Source organism: Nuphar pumila, chromosome 2, assembly GCF_984573655.1.
Source record: "Nuphar pumila chromosome 2, dmNupPumi1.hap1.1, whole genome shotgun sequence".
Lineage (NCBI taxonomy): Eukaryota > Viridiplantae > Streptophyta > Magnoliopsida > Nymphaeales > Nymphaeaceae > Nuphar > Nuphar pumila.
In genome coordinates, this window is record NC_143250.1 from 85,885,037 (window position 1) to 85,900,398 (window position 15,362).

The following is a 15,362-nucleotide window of genomic DNA, read 5'->3' on the forward strand; positions in this document are numbered from 1 at the left end:
GTGCATATGTCGGATAAAATAATCTCATGTGGAGTCATATGAAAGAAAGCTCCTGAGTTAAGAATCCATGAGCACTCACCGGAATATGAAGAGGAGGCAATGACGGCACCCGATGTAGAGGATGGAGATTTGAGTATTTGTTGAAGCGCCATAGTTAATTGACAAAGTGTGTCCTTTAACTCTCCTCCACTTTTGACTTCTTCCTCTTTCTTTGGTGTGGATTCTTCTACAGAAGCCACTTTGTTTCTAACCTTTGGACAAAGAGGTCTAATTTGATACGTCTTATTGCAAAAGTGACAAATAGGCTTTTTTTGATTCTTCATAGTTTGTTCCATGAGCCATTTTGCCTCCCAAATTGTAGAGGTCTATATGCTTTAACATTGTTTTCAGGCCTAGATACAACCATTACTTCATCTCCTCTTTTAGCGCTATGCCTAGACGAGTTTCTTCTTGGCATACTTCGGCAACAACATCTTCTAAGGGAAGTGAAGATGTCCTATGAAGAAGAAAAGATCTTATTCAAACTCCGAACGTAATCCATACAAAAATTGAAAAAATGTTCTTTTTCCATTTGTTCCCACTTAAGTTCCATGTCTTCGGTGGCCACCCACTTAAGCTCTAATAGTGCCAATTCATCCCAAAGAGGGGATAATGCACTAAAAAAATCATGGACACTCATGTCCCCTTGCTTGGTTGTAATTTTCTCTTGCAAGTAATATTTTCTTGCAAGATCTTTTTTAATGTACATACCTTTCATAAACAATCATGCTTTATTTCCCTTTCTAAATTTGGCAATATTAGCACAAATTTTTATTTCAACGTTATTCATGAATCATGCAAGGATCTTAGCATGATTACTCTCACAATCTTCTATTTTTTATTGATGATCTTCAATGGCTTGGGATCTAGCATCTCCTTCAAGCGCCTTTTCTTGACCTCATTCTAGTTTGGTGAGTTTGAGTTGAGGTTAAAGAATCGTTCCCATCACATATTTGGGGTTGTTCTCCATAGCGGAGGCCCATATCATGTAGTTAGTACAATTGAGTTTGAAGGAAAGATCAATCTTATATTCATGCCCCATTTAAATGATAGAGAAAGAGGAGAGAAATGTGGAAGGCCACTTGCAAAGGCCACGATCACATGCACACTTTTGGATGCTTCTTCACGAACACAAACAATTTCCTCAAGATCGAGAGCTCTGATACCATGTAATGAGATGAGCGAAAAATAAAGACAAGCCAAGTAAGGGCATACATACACACAATACATTGTGAACAACCACAAATCCACTTAAGGATAACACAATAAGCCAACTAGGGCTTGCAACACAATGTAAAAAATATAGATTTTATTGATAAAATGCTTAGTGAGAAGCAATAAAATAAATGGGGACAATGTGTCCCTATTTATACACAACACACAAGAGAGAGGGAGCCTTAGGTAATCCCCATAGAGCCCCTTAAGGCAATCAAAATACATTTATTTAAAAAAAAGTTAAAAAAACTATCTAACATATTCCTATTGAACTAACCTAGTTACATAATGTGAAATGACCAAAATGCCCCTATTGGGCATTATATACATTGTTTCATATTTAAGAATATATATATATATATATACATATTTTAACAATTATTGGGTTGATTCCAACCATTTTTTCCAAATGAATGATGCAGAGAGGAGTTCAGCTCTTTTTGGCATGGGCTATGATGCAAGGTGTTGCAATGCTTCTTCAGAACAGATATCAACGTCAAAGGTTGTATACTCGTATTGCATTGGGAAAGGTAGTTCTCTCCTGATATACATTTAATGGGCTTATTTCTGCCTCTTTATAACATTATTTTTGGATAACAGATTTCTATTTACTCTTCATGGTTTTGTATAGATAATGTTCCTGTAATTGTAGTGTAAAAATCATGCTCATTGTTATGTCTATCGTCACTCTTTAATTAGCTAAGTTTAAAATTAATAATTTTGGAAGAAAAAAAAAATTAGCGCACATTGTTTGGTCACAGCTGTAATTCCTCAGCCAGTGAAGGCTGGTCACCAGTTCAAACATGTAATCAACTTTCAAAGTTTAAAAGGGGTACATAATAATAGGTGACAATCATAATCACGGGTCCTACTTTCAGTCTTTCCGATGTTTGTGTTGCCTTGTGAGAGTCCTATGATTGTGATTTGTAATCGCAAGTTTAGAAAATCCCACTTTCATTGGGTGTTGCTAACATGCCCTTACTACATTTTCATGCACAAATTTGTTTAAAACCCATTCCATCATCGTTGCTAATAGAAAGTGGCTGAATTTTTAATATGTTCTTTCTGCCAAACTTTGAAGTCATAGATCTCTGTTTGGAAAACACATCAAATGGACATTCCATCTTTTGATGTATGGCCATTGGGTTGCTTTTTCAATTGTCTAAAAGGGTCTGGTCATTTGGTATAATAAAAAGGAAACCTCCATAAGTTTTAAAGGGGGATTTCTTGTACTAATTTTTTTTTTGGATAATGAATGGAACCAACCACGCAGGATGGTTAGCGAAGAATTCACGGCCTCAACTGTCTCCTCACCAAACGACCTCATGGGTGTAAAACCTGGAGTATGTCTCCCTTGCCAACCAAGTAGGTCTCCCTATCTCTCTGGCCTTGTGGCAAGGGACCTGCACCCTGGATATTGAACTCTCAATGCCCTTCAACCTATGTCACATAGGTACGAGTGCGGATATGGGTGCAGGTGCGGGGATGTGACACTTAAAAAAACTTGGGTGCGGGGAGGTATATATATAAAATCTTTAGCAGTTTTAAGTTAACACTAATGAAATAAAAAAAATTATCATATCATCAATTCATCATGCATAAATTCATGCAATAAATCAAATTAACAATCTACAATTGCTATTCCTCATCAATAAAAAATAACACCATAGTGGTGCATATATATATATATGTGAAAAGTGTTGAGGCATAGTGAGGCTCTCCACCAAAAATCGAGGCGAGGCGTAAGCCTCGGGGCGTAAAGTTTAAGCTTCAAATAATTTTTTTGAAAACTTTTAAAAAATTATAAAAAATATCTAAAAATATAAATAAATAAAGAAATTCTTTATTGATGAAATAACAACCAATAAGAAATAGAAAATCTATGAGATTAACCAAAAAAAGTTAAAATATTGTAAAACCCACAGTTTAAAAAAAAATTTATCGGACCCGGGACGAGTCGGGTCTGGACTCAACCCAGGCCCGTCCTCATTAGGGTTTAAAACCCGACATAGGAGAAAAGGTTTTTAAGAAAACCCTTTCCCTTGTGCGCCGCACCCACCCGCGTCGCTCCTTTCCCCCCTCCTCGACTGGATAAGGGGAAATCCCTTGAGGGTTTCCCCGATTATCACCCCCCTGAGCTCTTTAAGAGCATCGCAGGAGGGTAAGGGGAGGCACGCCTCCCTCTCGAGCCTCCTCCTCCTCGCACCGACGCCCTTTGCGAACCTCGACGCCTCCTCCCTCTGGTCCGATCGCCGCCACCATCGCCGTCGATCTTCTCCTAGGTACATACCTCCCCTGTCTTATAATCCTTCTCTCTTTCTCTGGAGGTTCGCCGGAGTGCCGATAGGGGGCCAATGGCCCCTGCGACACCCTCTCTCCCTTGTTGGTGATCGGACGACCGACAGGAGGTCGGTTGTCCCCCTATCACCCCCTTTCCTTTGGGGCCTGCTTGAGGGTTGGCAGTCCCTGCCGTCCTTACTCCTCTGTGACCTGCCAAGGGGTCGGCAGGTGGTTGGTGGCTCCTGCCGCCCCGGTCTCTCTCTCTGTTGGTCGTTGAAGGTCTGGCAGGGGGTTGACGACCTCTGCCCCCCCCCCCATTCATCGCTTCGTCAGGCAGGGGCCGATGCCCCTGCTGTCTACTGTTTTGTCTTGTCAGGCAGGGGCCTCGGCCCCTGCTATTCAGTGTTACCAGGCAGGGGCCGAGGTCCCTGCCATTTGTTGCTTCGTGAGGCAGGGGCCGAGGCCCCTGTCGTTGGCTGTTTCGTCAGGTAGGGGCCGAGGCCCCTGCCATACGTTACTTTGTCAGGCAGGGGCCGAGGCCCCTGCCATTCGCTGTCAGGAAGTGGCCGAGGTCCCCTGCCATCCTCGGTTCTTTTGGCAGGCCAACAAGGGCTTACTCGTTTGGTAGGGATCCTACCCATGCTTCCGTTGCACTATTAATTATATAGCATAATTGAATATTTCACACTCTTGCAGATTTATGCAACGGGTTTCGTTCGCGCTCCGCGGCCCGACCCTCGTATTATCTACACTCGTAGACGCACACAACTACACAACATCCCGAGGAAGGAGAAAGTCGCACGAGGATTTTGTATGAATGAAATAAAATATAAGGATTCTGAGATAGAATAATTTATTTTGCATACATGCTTACCTGTAGGATTACTTAACTTGTGATTGTCTGTTTTGTGTTTCCTTATCCTTATTCTTTTGAAATTACATGCTTGATGTATGTTGTATGGGTAGACTCATTTCTACAGAGATCCTATTACTGTATTTTTGTCCTTGCTCACTGTTGTAAATTACTGTAGATGCCTTACTGGTTATTGCCTGATGAATCTTGTTGCCACCCTCAGGTAAGCCTTGTAGGGTGTGCATGTGAACATATCACATTTTGCCCCTTTATGGAAAGGTGCGAAATTGTGTACAAGCACTAAAAGTTCGAGAGGAGGTGTTTCCTTGTGCAAGGCTGACTCCTCGAGAATGAATTCCTGCTTATAAAGCTTGTGATCTAGTATGCATTGCTAAATGCAATTATTGGTACCCCGAGGCGGTTATTCAGAAGAAATGATTGGATCCACAACGATCCCAGGACTTGTCTGAGACTTCTTGTTTCTTAGTATTTGAGCATGCTAAGTATATTATTGATTTTATGAAATACTGTGATGGGTTATCCATCGAGAAACCCACGAATTTGCTATCGTAACCGGACCTTAAGACAAGTATGGTACAAATAATACGAGAGGTCATTGAGTACCTCGAAGTGGACAATCAACACTTTATTGATATAAATGAAATAATGTCGGCCTCTACATGCCAAATGCTCAAAGAGCAATACATGTCATGTATGAATTAAAAGAATCATAGGACATTAAATGTTGCCCTTTCATCATAGTCGTACCTCTAGGTAGGTATGATCGTACTTTTAGACAAGTACATCCCTTGGGTGTTACGATGTTTGGATAATGAGGTTGTGGCAACCTCAAAGCGTGCATATAACATAATACTGAGATCACATAAATGGTGACAACTCGTCTTCACAGGCAAGATGCTCGAGTGGGCCTAACAGACCAGAGCGTGTAGAATGGGGCGGCGGTTAAGAAACCCCCGTCGTGCCCATTCGACCTTCACGGTTCATCAAAGGAGAGGATAGATGGTACAAAAATTCCGATGGACAGGTTGTTAACAACCACCCCACGGGCAAAAGACTCGGCTTCCCCAGTCATCGGAGTTAGGGGAATTGGGATTATCATAAATTATCATAGGTGGTAACTCCCAGATACTTTTGCAGAAGTTGGATGCATCCATGGCCCACAAATGCCTTTGGGGATTTACTCTCTTGGTCACTGATCGTCCCCTTAGGAGCGGACTCAGTCAGCCATCCGGGTTAATGAAAAACACCTGACATAATAAACCCCCGGATCGGACTCGGTTGTTTCTACGTTTCGCGTCTGTGCATACCCACAGGCCAGTTAATATCAGAAGTTAAAGAGTATCTTTTTAAATAGTTGTAGATGATTGAGACTTATACTGCTTGAAATGTTGTTGGTATACCTGTTTCAAACAATAGCTCTTTGTATATGTTACACTTGCTAGAATAGATTATAATTGTACTTGTTGTTTTGATGTAATAAACTGGTTATCTCATGAATGTTCTGCTTTATTTTATTCTACATTGCCTATTCGTGCACCTACCAGTTTGTTATGGAACTGACCCATTTCATGGGCAGGTGATGAGTAGGACTTCACAGGCGGCCGATAGCGTGGTGCATCATGTCTCAAGATTTTTCTTCTTTCTGCTGGCGTCTTGGCTCTGAGTTTTGGAGTTTTTCTTTAGATCATTGGACATTGGGAAAATGCTCATTTTGTAATAAACCGTTTTTATTTCCTTAATTCCTTTAAGTAGTTGTTCATGTGAAATGATGGTTTTTCAGCTAACGTACCCAGGATTTGTTAACTTGTGCTCCTTTCTAAATGTCTTCCGCTGTCGCTTTTAAAAGTGAAAACTTTAAATCTTTGAAAGGTTTTTCGATAATGTTTTCGAAATCACAAGTTGAAATTTTGGTGCATTACAAATATACTAAGAAACTGATTACATAACTGAAATAACTGGAAAATATATGAGATTAACCTACAAAAGTTAAAATATATGAGATTAACATATAAAAGTAACTAAAAAAATGATTACATAACTGGAAAATATATGAGATTAACCAACAAAAGATAAAATATACTAAGAAACCAATTAGAAAATATATGAGATTAACCAACAAAAGTTAAAATATATGAGATTATTCTAAAAAATATGAGATTAACATATAAAAGTAACTAAAAAATTGATTACATAACTGGAAAATATATGAGATTAACCAACAAAAGTTAAAATATACTAAGAAACTGATTACATAACTGAAATAACTGAAAAATATATGAGATTAACCTACAAAAGTTAAAATATATGTGATTATTCTAAAAAATATGAGATTAACATATAAAAGTAACTGAAAAAATGATTACATAACTAAAAAATATATGAGATTAACCAACAAAAGATAAAATATACTAAAAAACTGATTACATAACTGGAAAATATATGAGATTAACCAACAAAAGATAAAATATACTAAGAAACCAATTAGAAAATATACGAGATTAACCAACAAAAGTTAAAATATATGAGATTATTCTAAAAAATATGAGATTAACATATAAAAGTAACTAAAAAATTGATTACATAACTGGAAAATATATGAGATTAACCAACAAAAGTTAAAATATACTAAGAAACTGATTACATAACTGAAATAACTGAAAAATATATGAGATTAACCTACAAAAGTTAAAATATATGTGATTATTCTAAAAAATATGAGATTAACATATAAAAGTAACTGAAAAAATTATTACATAACTAAAAAATATATGAGATTAACCAACAAAAGATAAAATATACTAAGAAACTGATTACATAACTGGAAAATATATGAGATTAACCAACAAAAGTTAAAATATACTAAGAAACTGATTACATAACTGAAATAACTGAAAAACTATGTCACACAGACTCGGCTAGGGAGGTGCCGCACCCGAGTCGACACGCCCCGACACGGGTGCGGCTTCGTACTCGGTCAACGAGTCGAGGCTAAGTCCGTCCTTGTTTTGGACTCGGTCAATGTTGACCAAGTCTAATTTTGTTCATTTTTAGGGTAAAAAACAAAAAAAATGATCTTTTTATATATATATATATATATAGCATGAGTTTTAAACATAAGCCCCAGAAAAAAAAATTCCGAGGGGCGCTGCCCCCCTACGGCCCCCCGGACCCGCGCCAGGGGGAGCCCCCGGACCCTCCTTTCTGCGAGGGCAAAAGTATAATTTGCAAAGTTTATAAAAATACTCATGATGGTGCCAAACTTTAGAGGACAATATCCACATATATGCACACAGGATATACATACATATATATAGCCGAGTCCCCGTGTCCAAAATTTTTAAAATTGCGCCGCACCCGTGTCGCACCCGCACCCATGTGATAGCTGGAAAATATATGAAATTAACCTAGAAAAGTTAAAATATATGAGATTATTATAAAAAATATGAGATTAACATATAAAAGTAACTAAAAAACTGATTACATAACTGAAAAATATATGGGATTAATAAAAAAAAATTAAAATCTTTGTCACATGGGTGCGGGTGTGGGGGTGCGGCACTTTAAAAAAACTTGGGTGCATGGGTGCGGCAAAATAAATAAATAAATAAATAAATATATATATATATATATATATATATATATATATATATATATATATATATATATATATATATATATACGCCCTCTTTGTGCAGGGGAGGGGTCGAGCTGATGAGTTGTGGAGCCTGATTCAGAGTTTTTGCCGTTACAGAAAAGGGGGTCCAGGGGCTCCCCCCGACGCGGGTCCCGGTTTTTGGAAACAAATGATCTTGGGTGCTGTCAACGCACCAAGGTCGGGCTGACGGCACCGGGTGCTGCACCCGCGTCGCGTTGATGCGGGTGCGACACCCGGTTTGCGAGTCCCTGTGACATAGGTCAAAATATATTAAGAAACTAATGACATAATTGAAATAATTGAAAAATATACGAGATTAACCAACAAAAGTTAAAATATAGTAATATACTAAGAAACTGATTACATAACTGAAATAACTGAAAAATATATGAGATTAACTTACAAAAATCTTGTTGATCATGTCTCATAAATCTTGTTGTAAATTTTTATTTTACACTTCAGGTTTGCGCCTTGAGGCACAGAGGGCCGCACCTCAAGGCGAGGCGCGCCTTTTGCGCCTCAAGGTGCGTTTTTGTTTCATCTAGACCGCTTAAGCTAGTTCATTCGGAAGTGGATATGCATATTATGTTATATTTGTGGATAATTTTACTAGACACTTGAATATATTTCCTTAAGCATAAATCTGAAGTCTTCTTCTACTTTCAAAAATTTCACAAGTTAGTTAAAAATAGGTTTGGAAGCCAAATTTCTATACTTTGTATTGATTCGGGGAGAGAATTTATATCAAATGATTTTAAAGATTATCTTAAACTTCTTGGCATCACACATCAAAGATCTTGTCCTCACACACCACCATAAAATGGTTTAGTCGAAAGAAAACATAGGCACATCATTGAAACTTCAAGAACTTTGCTTATTGCTAGTTATGTGCTTAAGATTTTTTAGGTAGAAGTTGTCTTAACGGATGTTTATCTTATAAACAAAATGCCTTCATCCTCTTTACAAAATATTTCACCTATTGAAAAACTTGTTAAACTCTCTCCTGACTATGCTAGATTACGAATTTTTTGGTTGCAAATATTCTGTATTAACCAACAAAAATGACAAGTTTTTTCCTAGAGCTATTCCTTGTGCCTTTTTTGGTTATGCCGACAACCAAAATGGATACAGGTGTTATGATCCTAAGACTGGAAAATTGTGTATTTTTAGAAATGTAACTTTTTTGGAAAAAGATTTTTTTTTTGATAAAGAACAAGCAAAGGAAGTAACCAAGTACTCGTTTTTATTTGATCTTGGATCCAACCAAGATATTAATGATTGTGATTGTGACTATGATTTTGAAAATATCATTGAATCAAGAGATAAGGAGTCTCTTAATGAAGCTCCTTATGACGATCAAACTTGTTTACAATACTCTATACGGGAATGTCCCAAACCTTCGTGTGCACTTAAACAATTTCTAATTTAGATAAAGAAGAGTTGCAAACTAGGAAATCATCTAGAGTTTCAAAGCCTTTATCAAAATTTTCAAAATTTGTTTCATGTGATTCTTTTTCGTCTAAATATCAAGCATGCATAGCCTTAATTCACTCATATGCATCTTATGTTCAAGCCAAAGAACCATGCAGATAAAACTAGATACATTAGAAAAAGCTTATACTTGGTCTATTCAAAATCTTAGGAAAAGAAACCTATAGGTTGTAGGTGGGTATATAAGATTAAAACCAAGAGTGATGAAACTCTTTAGAGAAACAAAGCTAGGCTAGTTGCCAAAAGGATATACACAAAAATATAATATAGATTGTGAAGAAACCTTTGCACATGTTGCTCGCATGACCACAGTTAGAACCCTCATTGTAGTTGCTTCAATTAAAAATTGGTCCATATTCCAAATAGATGTTATCTTGAATATAAGTACAAAAAGATTTTGAAGGAAGATTTAGAGAGTTCATAAAGTAGAGATCTCTCCTTCTATGGCCTTGCCCATCTGCTTCTCGGACTGGAGGTCTTGCAGAAAGCAACTCTTAGACGAGAATATTTCACATCCATGATCGAAGTTTTGGGAAACTGAAAATAAATTTAAATTCAATTTTGGAATGATCTTAAATTTTGAAACACAAAAGTTTTGATAAGAATCTAAGGTTTTAATACTTTTAATTTGCAAAGATGTTTCATCGGTAGTAGAAACATAGGAAGGTTTTGAATTAGTGCATAAATCAGATATACCATTCTCATGTGGTTTCATATGAAAGAAAGTTCTTGAATTAAGGTTCCAAAACCACATACCTGGATGAGAAGATGAGGCTGGCGTAACACCCAAAGTTGTTGGAGATTTGAGTAATTGTTGAAGTGTCTTCGATAGTTGAGAAAGTGAAAAAAAGTCTCCTTTTTTAATCGATTCTTCCTACTTTGGTGTGGATTCTTCAACAGAAGCCACCTTGTTCTTGGATGTATCATTGAGCTTGAGACAATTGGGTCTTATGTATCGTGGTTCATGGCAACGGTGACAAATAGTTTTTCTATAGCCACCATTATTATTTTGCCTCCCAAAGTGTGGATGCTTGTAAAACTTCACATGGTTGCTAGGTTTAGAAACCACTAACACTTCATCTCCTTCCTTAATCATACCCAAAAAAGTTTTTTTTTTGGCATATTTTGGCAACCACATCTTCCAAAGAAAAAGATGTTTGGATCTATAGAGTAGAGAAAATCTAACTTCGAATTCAGGCTGAAAAATATATAAAAATTAGAAAGTGTTCTTTTTTAATTTGTTCTCTTCTTAGCTCCACATCTTCACCTAGTGTACTAAAATAATCGCTGGTTCGCATTTTCTCTTACAAGAAAAATGGTCTTGTAAGGTATTTTTGAGTATACATACTTGTTGAAGTCGCCTAGGGTGACGGCCTAAAAACAGAAAAAGAAAAGAGAGAGAGAGAGAGAAAGAGAGAGGGGAAGAGAAGAATCATTCCTTGCTAATTAGGTCTAATCTCACTTAAATAGAGAGATTAGACTAAAATACCTTATTTACAATAATGCCCTGACCTCTTGAGTAGTTACTAAACTACCCATATGCAATGGTGACTGCTTCTCAACACTCCCCCTCAAGCTGGAGCATATATATCAATAATGCTAAACTTGTCACAATATTTTGAAAAATTTGAACTCGCTAAGGGTTTTGTGAAGACATCAACAATTTGGTTATCTAAAGATATGTGCTTGGTGCAAATGTACCCAGTCTGGACCAAGTCACGTACATAGTGACAATCTACCTCAATATGCTTTGTCCGTTCATGAAATACTGGGTTATTAGCAATATAAGTAGCAACTCTATTATCACATATCATCTCCATAGGTAATGAGACTTTCACTTGAAGATTAGTCAACACAGATTTAACCCACATCATCTCAATAGCAGTTTGAGCCATAGCCCGATATTCGGACTAACCAAATTCCCTCCAACAAACACACATAATCCAGTTGTGGGCTTTTTGTCAACAACCGACCCTGCATAATCTGCATCTGAATATGCAGTAACATCTAAAGACTGGTTTTGTTTAAACCATAGTCCTTTACCAGGGGAGAACTTTAGATATTTGAGAATCATCATTGCAGCATCCCAATGAGTCTTTGTAAGTTTGTCCATAATTTGACTTATCTTGCTCACGGCTAAAGATATGTCAGGCTTGGTCACGGTCACATATAATAGCTTGCCAACCAAGGAGCGATAATGACTACAGTCTACATACTGTAATTTTTCATCAAACAAATGAGACTTGGGATCCATAAGAATCCTTGCAGGTTTGTGACAGAACCAGTTTGTCTTTACTCCTTGCAACCTCTATGCCTAAGAAATATCTGAGTAGTCCCATATCCTTAGTCATAAAGTGTTTTTGAAGATGAGACTCTGTGTCAGAAATGTCTTTTTCACTGCTTCCTGTGACTATAATGTCATCAACATATACTATTATGACCACAATTCCTGTGCAAGTCTTTTTAATAAAAAGAGAGTGATCTGAGGCAGAGCAGACAAACCCAAATGTTGACATGACCTCAGCCAGCTTGGAGAACCACACACGGGGACTCTGTTTGAGACCATAGATTGCCTTGTTCAACTTGCACACCTTCTGACACTCTCCCGGAACTTCAAACCCCAGATGTTGCTGCATGCAAACTGTCTCCTCCAAGTCTCCATACAGAAAGACATTTTTCACATCATGCTAACATAGAGACCAACCATGGTGCACTGCGGCTGACAAAACAAGACGAATAGTCCCAAGACGAGCAACATGAGAGAATGTTTCAAAGAAGTCCACCCCATAAGTTTGAATGTAGCCTTTCGCAACCAGGCGAGCTTTAAACCATTCAATTGATCCATCTGAGTTATACTTCATAGTATAGACCCATTTACAACCAACAATATCAGCCTCAAGTGGAGGATCAACTAAGTCCCATGTTCTCCGAGAAAGCAGTGTATCCATTTCATCCTGCATAGCCTTCGCTCATTTGGGGTCCAGAAGAGCATGATGATGATTGAGAGGAACTGAGGTAGCAGATAATGCTAATACAAAATTCTTCATATTTTCACCAAGTCTTGCCTCAGAAACAAATTGAGAAATATGATGAAGTGTACATTGCCTTTTTCCTTTCCAAAGAGCAATAGGTAAATCACCATCAACAAGAGAATCGTCAGTAGGGTCAGAAACACTCACCTCTGGAGAAGTTGATGGCACAAACATAGAGTTGGGTGGAGCTCGATGTGTGTACACCACAGGAGGATTTTTGTAACGAGACGAAGTCGGACCGGGAACAAGAGGCTCAAGACTAACAGACTCTAATGGAAAAGGAGGAAAAGGAAGAGAGAATGAATCACCTTGGCTAGCATGTATTCTCGAAGAAGTACTAGAAAAATATGGGATAGACTAAAAAAAGGAAACATCCGCACTAACATACTCTCTCTGGGATATGGGATCATAACAATGATATCCTTTTTGGTGCTTGGGATGCCCAACCAAAACACATTTTATAGATTGGGGTGACAATTTATCTTGGTTTGGACCAAGTTTATGAACAAAGCACACACAACTAAACACCTTTGGTGAGATAGGGAAAATAGGAGCTTCAGGTCTGAGAATTTGAATGGGAATACGATCCCCCACAGAGGTTGAAGGCATACGGTTTATTAGGTATCCCACAGTTAGAACTGCATCTCTCCAGTAAGACGCATGCATATTAAACTGAATCATCAGGCAACATGCAACATTTAGAATGTGTTTATGCCTGCGCTCCGCTACTCCATTCTGCTGCGAGGTATGAGGACAAGAAGTCTGAGGTTGGATCCCAAGATTTTTGTAAAATTGTAATAATTCAGAGGATTTGAATTCAAGAGCATTGTAAGTGCGAACAACTTTGATGCAAGAATTAAACTGAGTTTTTATTTCAATAATCAAGGATTTAAGAATAATGGGGGCTTCAACCCTATCTTTTAACAAGAATACCCAAGATAATCTGGAAAAATCATCTACAATAACTAAATAATAACGACTAGGAATTCTACTTGGACCCCCAAACATCAACATGAAGAAGATCAAACAAATTTTGACTTGAAGGACTCTGACTGGCCGGAAATGAACTCCTATGATGCTTCCCAAGCGGACATGCTTCACACAGCAGAGTAGTGGATGGCGAGATATGAGGAATAACCCTACGCAATTTAAGCAACAGAAGATGACCAAGACGATGATGCCAAAGCAACGAACTAGAAGAGGACTCAATTGCAGAATAAACAGAGCCAACTGGTTGGTGTAGATAATAGACTCCACCTTCCTCATAGCCTCCACCAATCTTCTTCCCCGTCTGCAAGTCTTGAAAAGTGCAAAAGGCAGGATCAAATATTACTCGACAATTCAATTCCTTTGCAACACGACTAACATATAACAAATTTTGAGGGAATGAAGGAGCATGAAGAATATTTGATAACTGAAGAGTAGGGGAGATGAAGATATTTCCCTGGCCAACAATGGGAAAGGAACTCCCATCGGCAAGAACAACCTTTTTATGATTAGCAACACTATTCAACTTTGAAAAATCACATTCATTTTCACACAAATGGCTAGATACCCTGAAATCAATAATCCACTTACTACCTTGGTAAGATAATTCATTACCTGCAGAGCATGCAATATTAGCCATGGGGGAACTAGACAGAATATGTGCCAACAAATCATCATACTCAACATGAGTGAGTGTAACCGAATCACTAGGAGGAACATGTAAAAGTATCTTCAACAAGATACTTTAGTCGATAACACAACAACCTTAAGAATAAATGTGTGAACATACACACCCAAAAACACTTATGCACAACAAACACAACACACCGAATCACAAATGTGCACTTGCACCCATAAGTTTCATAAACACTAAAGAGGTTGGGCTATAATCCCAAATCCCTTGAGAAAATACAAGAGGAGCTGCCCATATAAATAGGGCTTGGAGGAGGCCTTGGGAGGGGCTCCACATAGTCGTTGGAGCCCCTCCAACGGTCACATTTGTGACTGTTGGAGGGGTCCAACGACTAGTGGGTTGGGCCCCTCCCAATGCATGTACAATGCATTAAATGCAAAAAAACAAAAATACAAAAAGAAAAAGAAAAAAGAAAATACAAAAAAACATATTCTTGAAAAAAGAATATGTGTAAAATTCCTAAACTACCCTTACTATGACTATATATATTATATATATAATTGGTAAATACATATACATATATTATATATATGTATATGTATTACCTTATATATATAAAATATATATACGAAATTACAAGTTTGATTACATAATTTAACACCCCCCCCTCAAACTTAGGGCAAGATGGCCGATAGTTTGCCAAGAAGGAAGTTGAACAGCGGAGCGCACAGGGCTTTAGTAAAGAAATCGGCCAACTGATATTCGGACGTGACATAAGGAAGGTCGATAACTCCTCGGAGATATGCTTCACGAACATAGTGACAGTCCATTTCGATGTGTTTTGTCCGCTCATGAAAGGTGTGGTTCTTTGCAATGTAGATTGCACTTTTGTTGTCGCAGCATAGCTTGGTGGGTCCTTCAATTTTGATCCCCATGTCTTCTAGCAGGTGGTGAATCCAAACAATCTCCATGGTAGTAGTGGTCATGGCACGATATTCAGCTTCAGTTGAGGAGAGCGACACCTTTTGTTGCTTCTTGCATCTCCACGAAATTAGTGAGTCTCCTAAGAACACACAAAAACCAGTGGTGGAGTGACGGTTATTTGGGTCACCTCCCAAATCTGAGTCAGTATAAGCAATCAATTTTAAATCAGAG

General features: G+C 38.0%; 1 protein-coding gene across 5 annotated transcripts in view; it reads left to right on the top strand.

Moving 5' to 3' along the window:
• Positions 1–15,362, top strand: part of LOC149845929 (uncharacterized) — a 68,951-nt gene that overhangs the window by 40,860 nt on the left and 12,729 nt on the right. For all 5 annotated transcript variants that reach the window (XR_016430486.1, XR_016430485.1, XM_089997790.1 and 2 more), the window contains exon 7: positions 1,677–1,784. Coding sequence is in view for 3 of the 5 variants with exons in the window: in XM_089997790.1 (XP_089853916.1) it covers positions 1,677–1,784 (108 nt within the window). In the remaining 2 variants the exon portion in view is untranslated. The remainder of the gene's footprint in view (positions 1–1,676; positions 1,785–15,362) is intronic.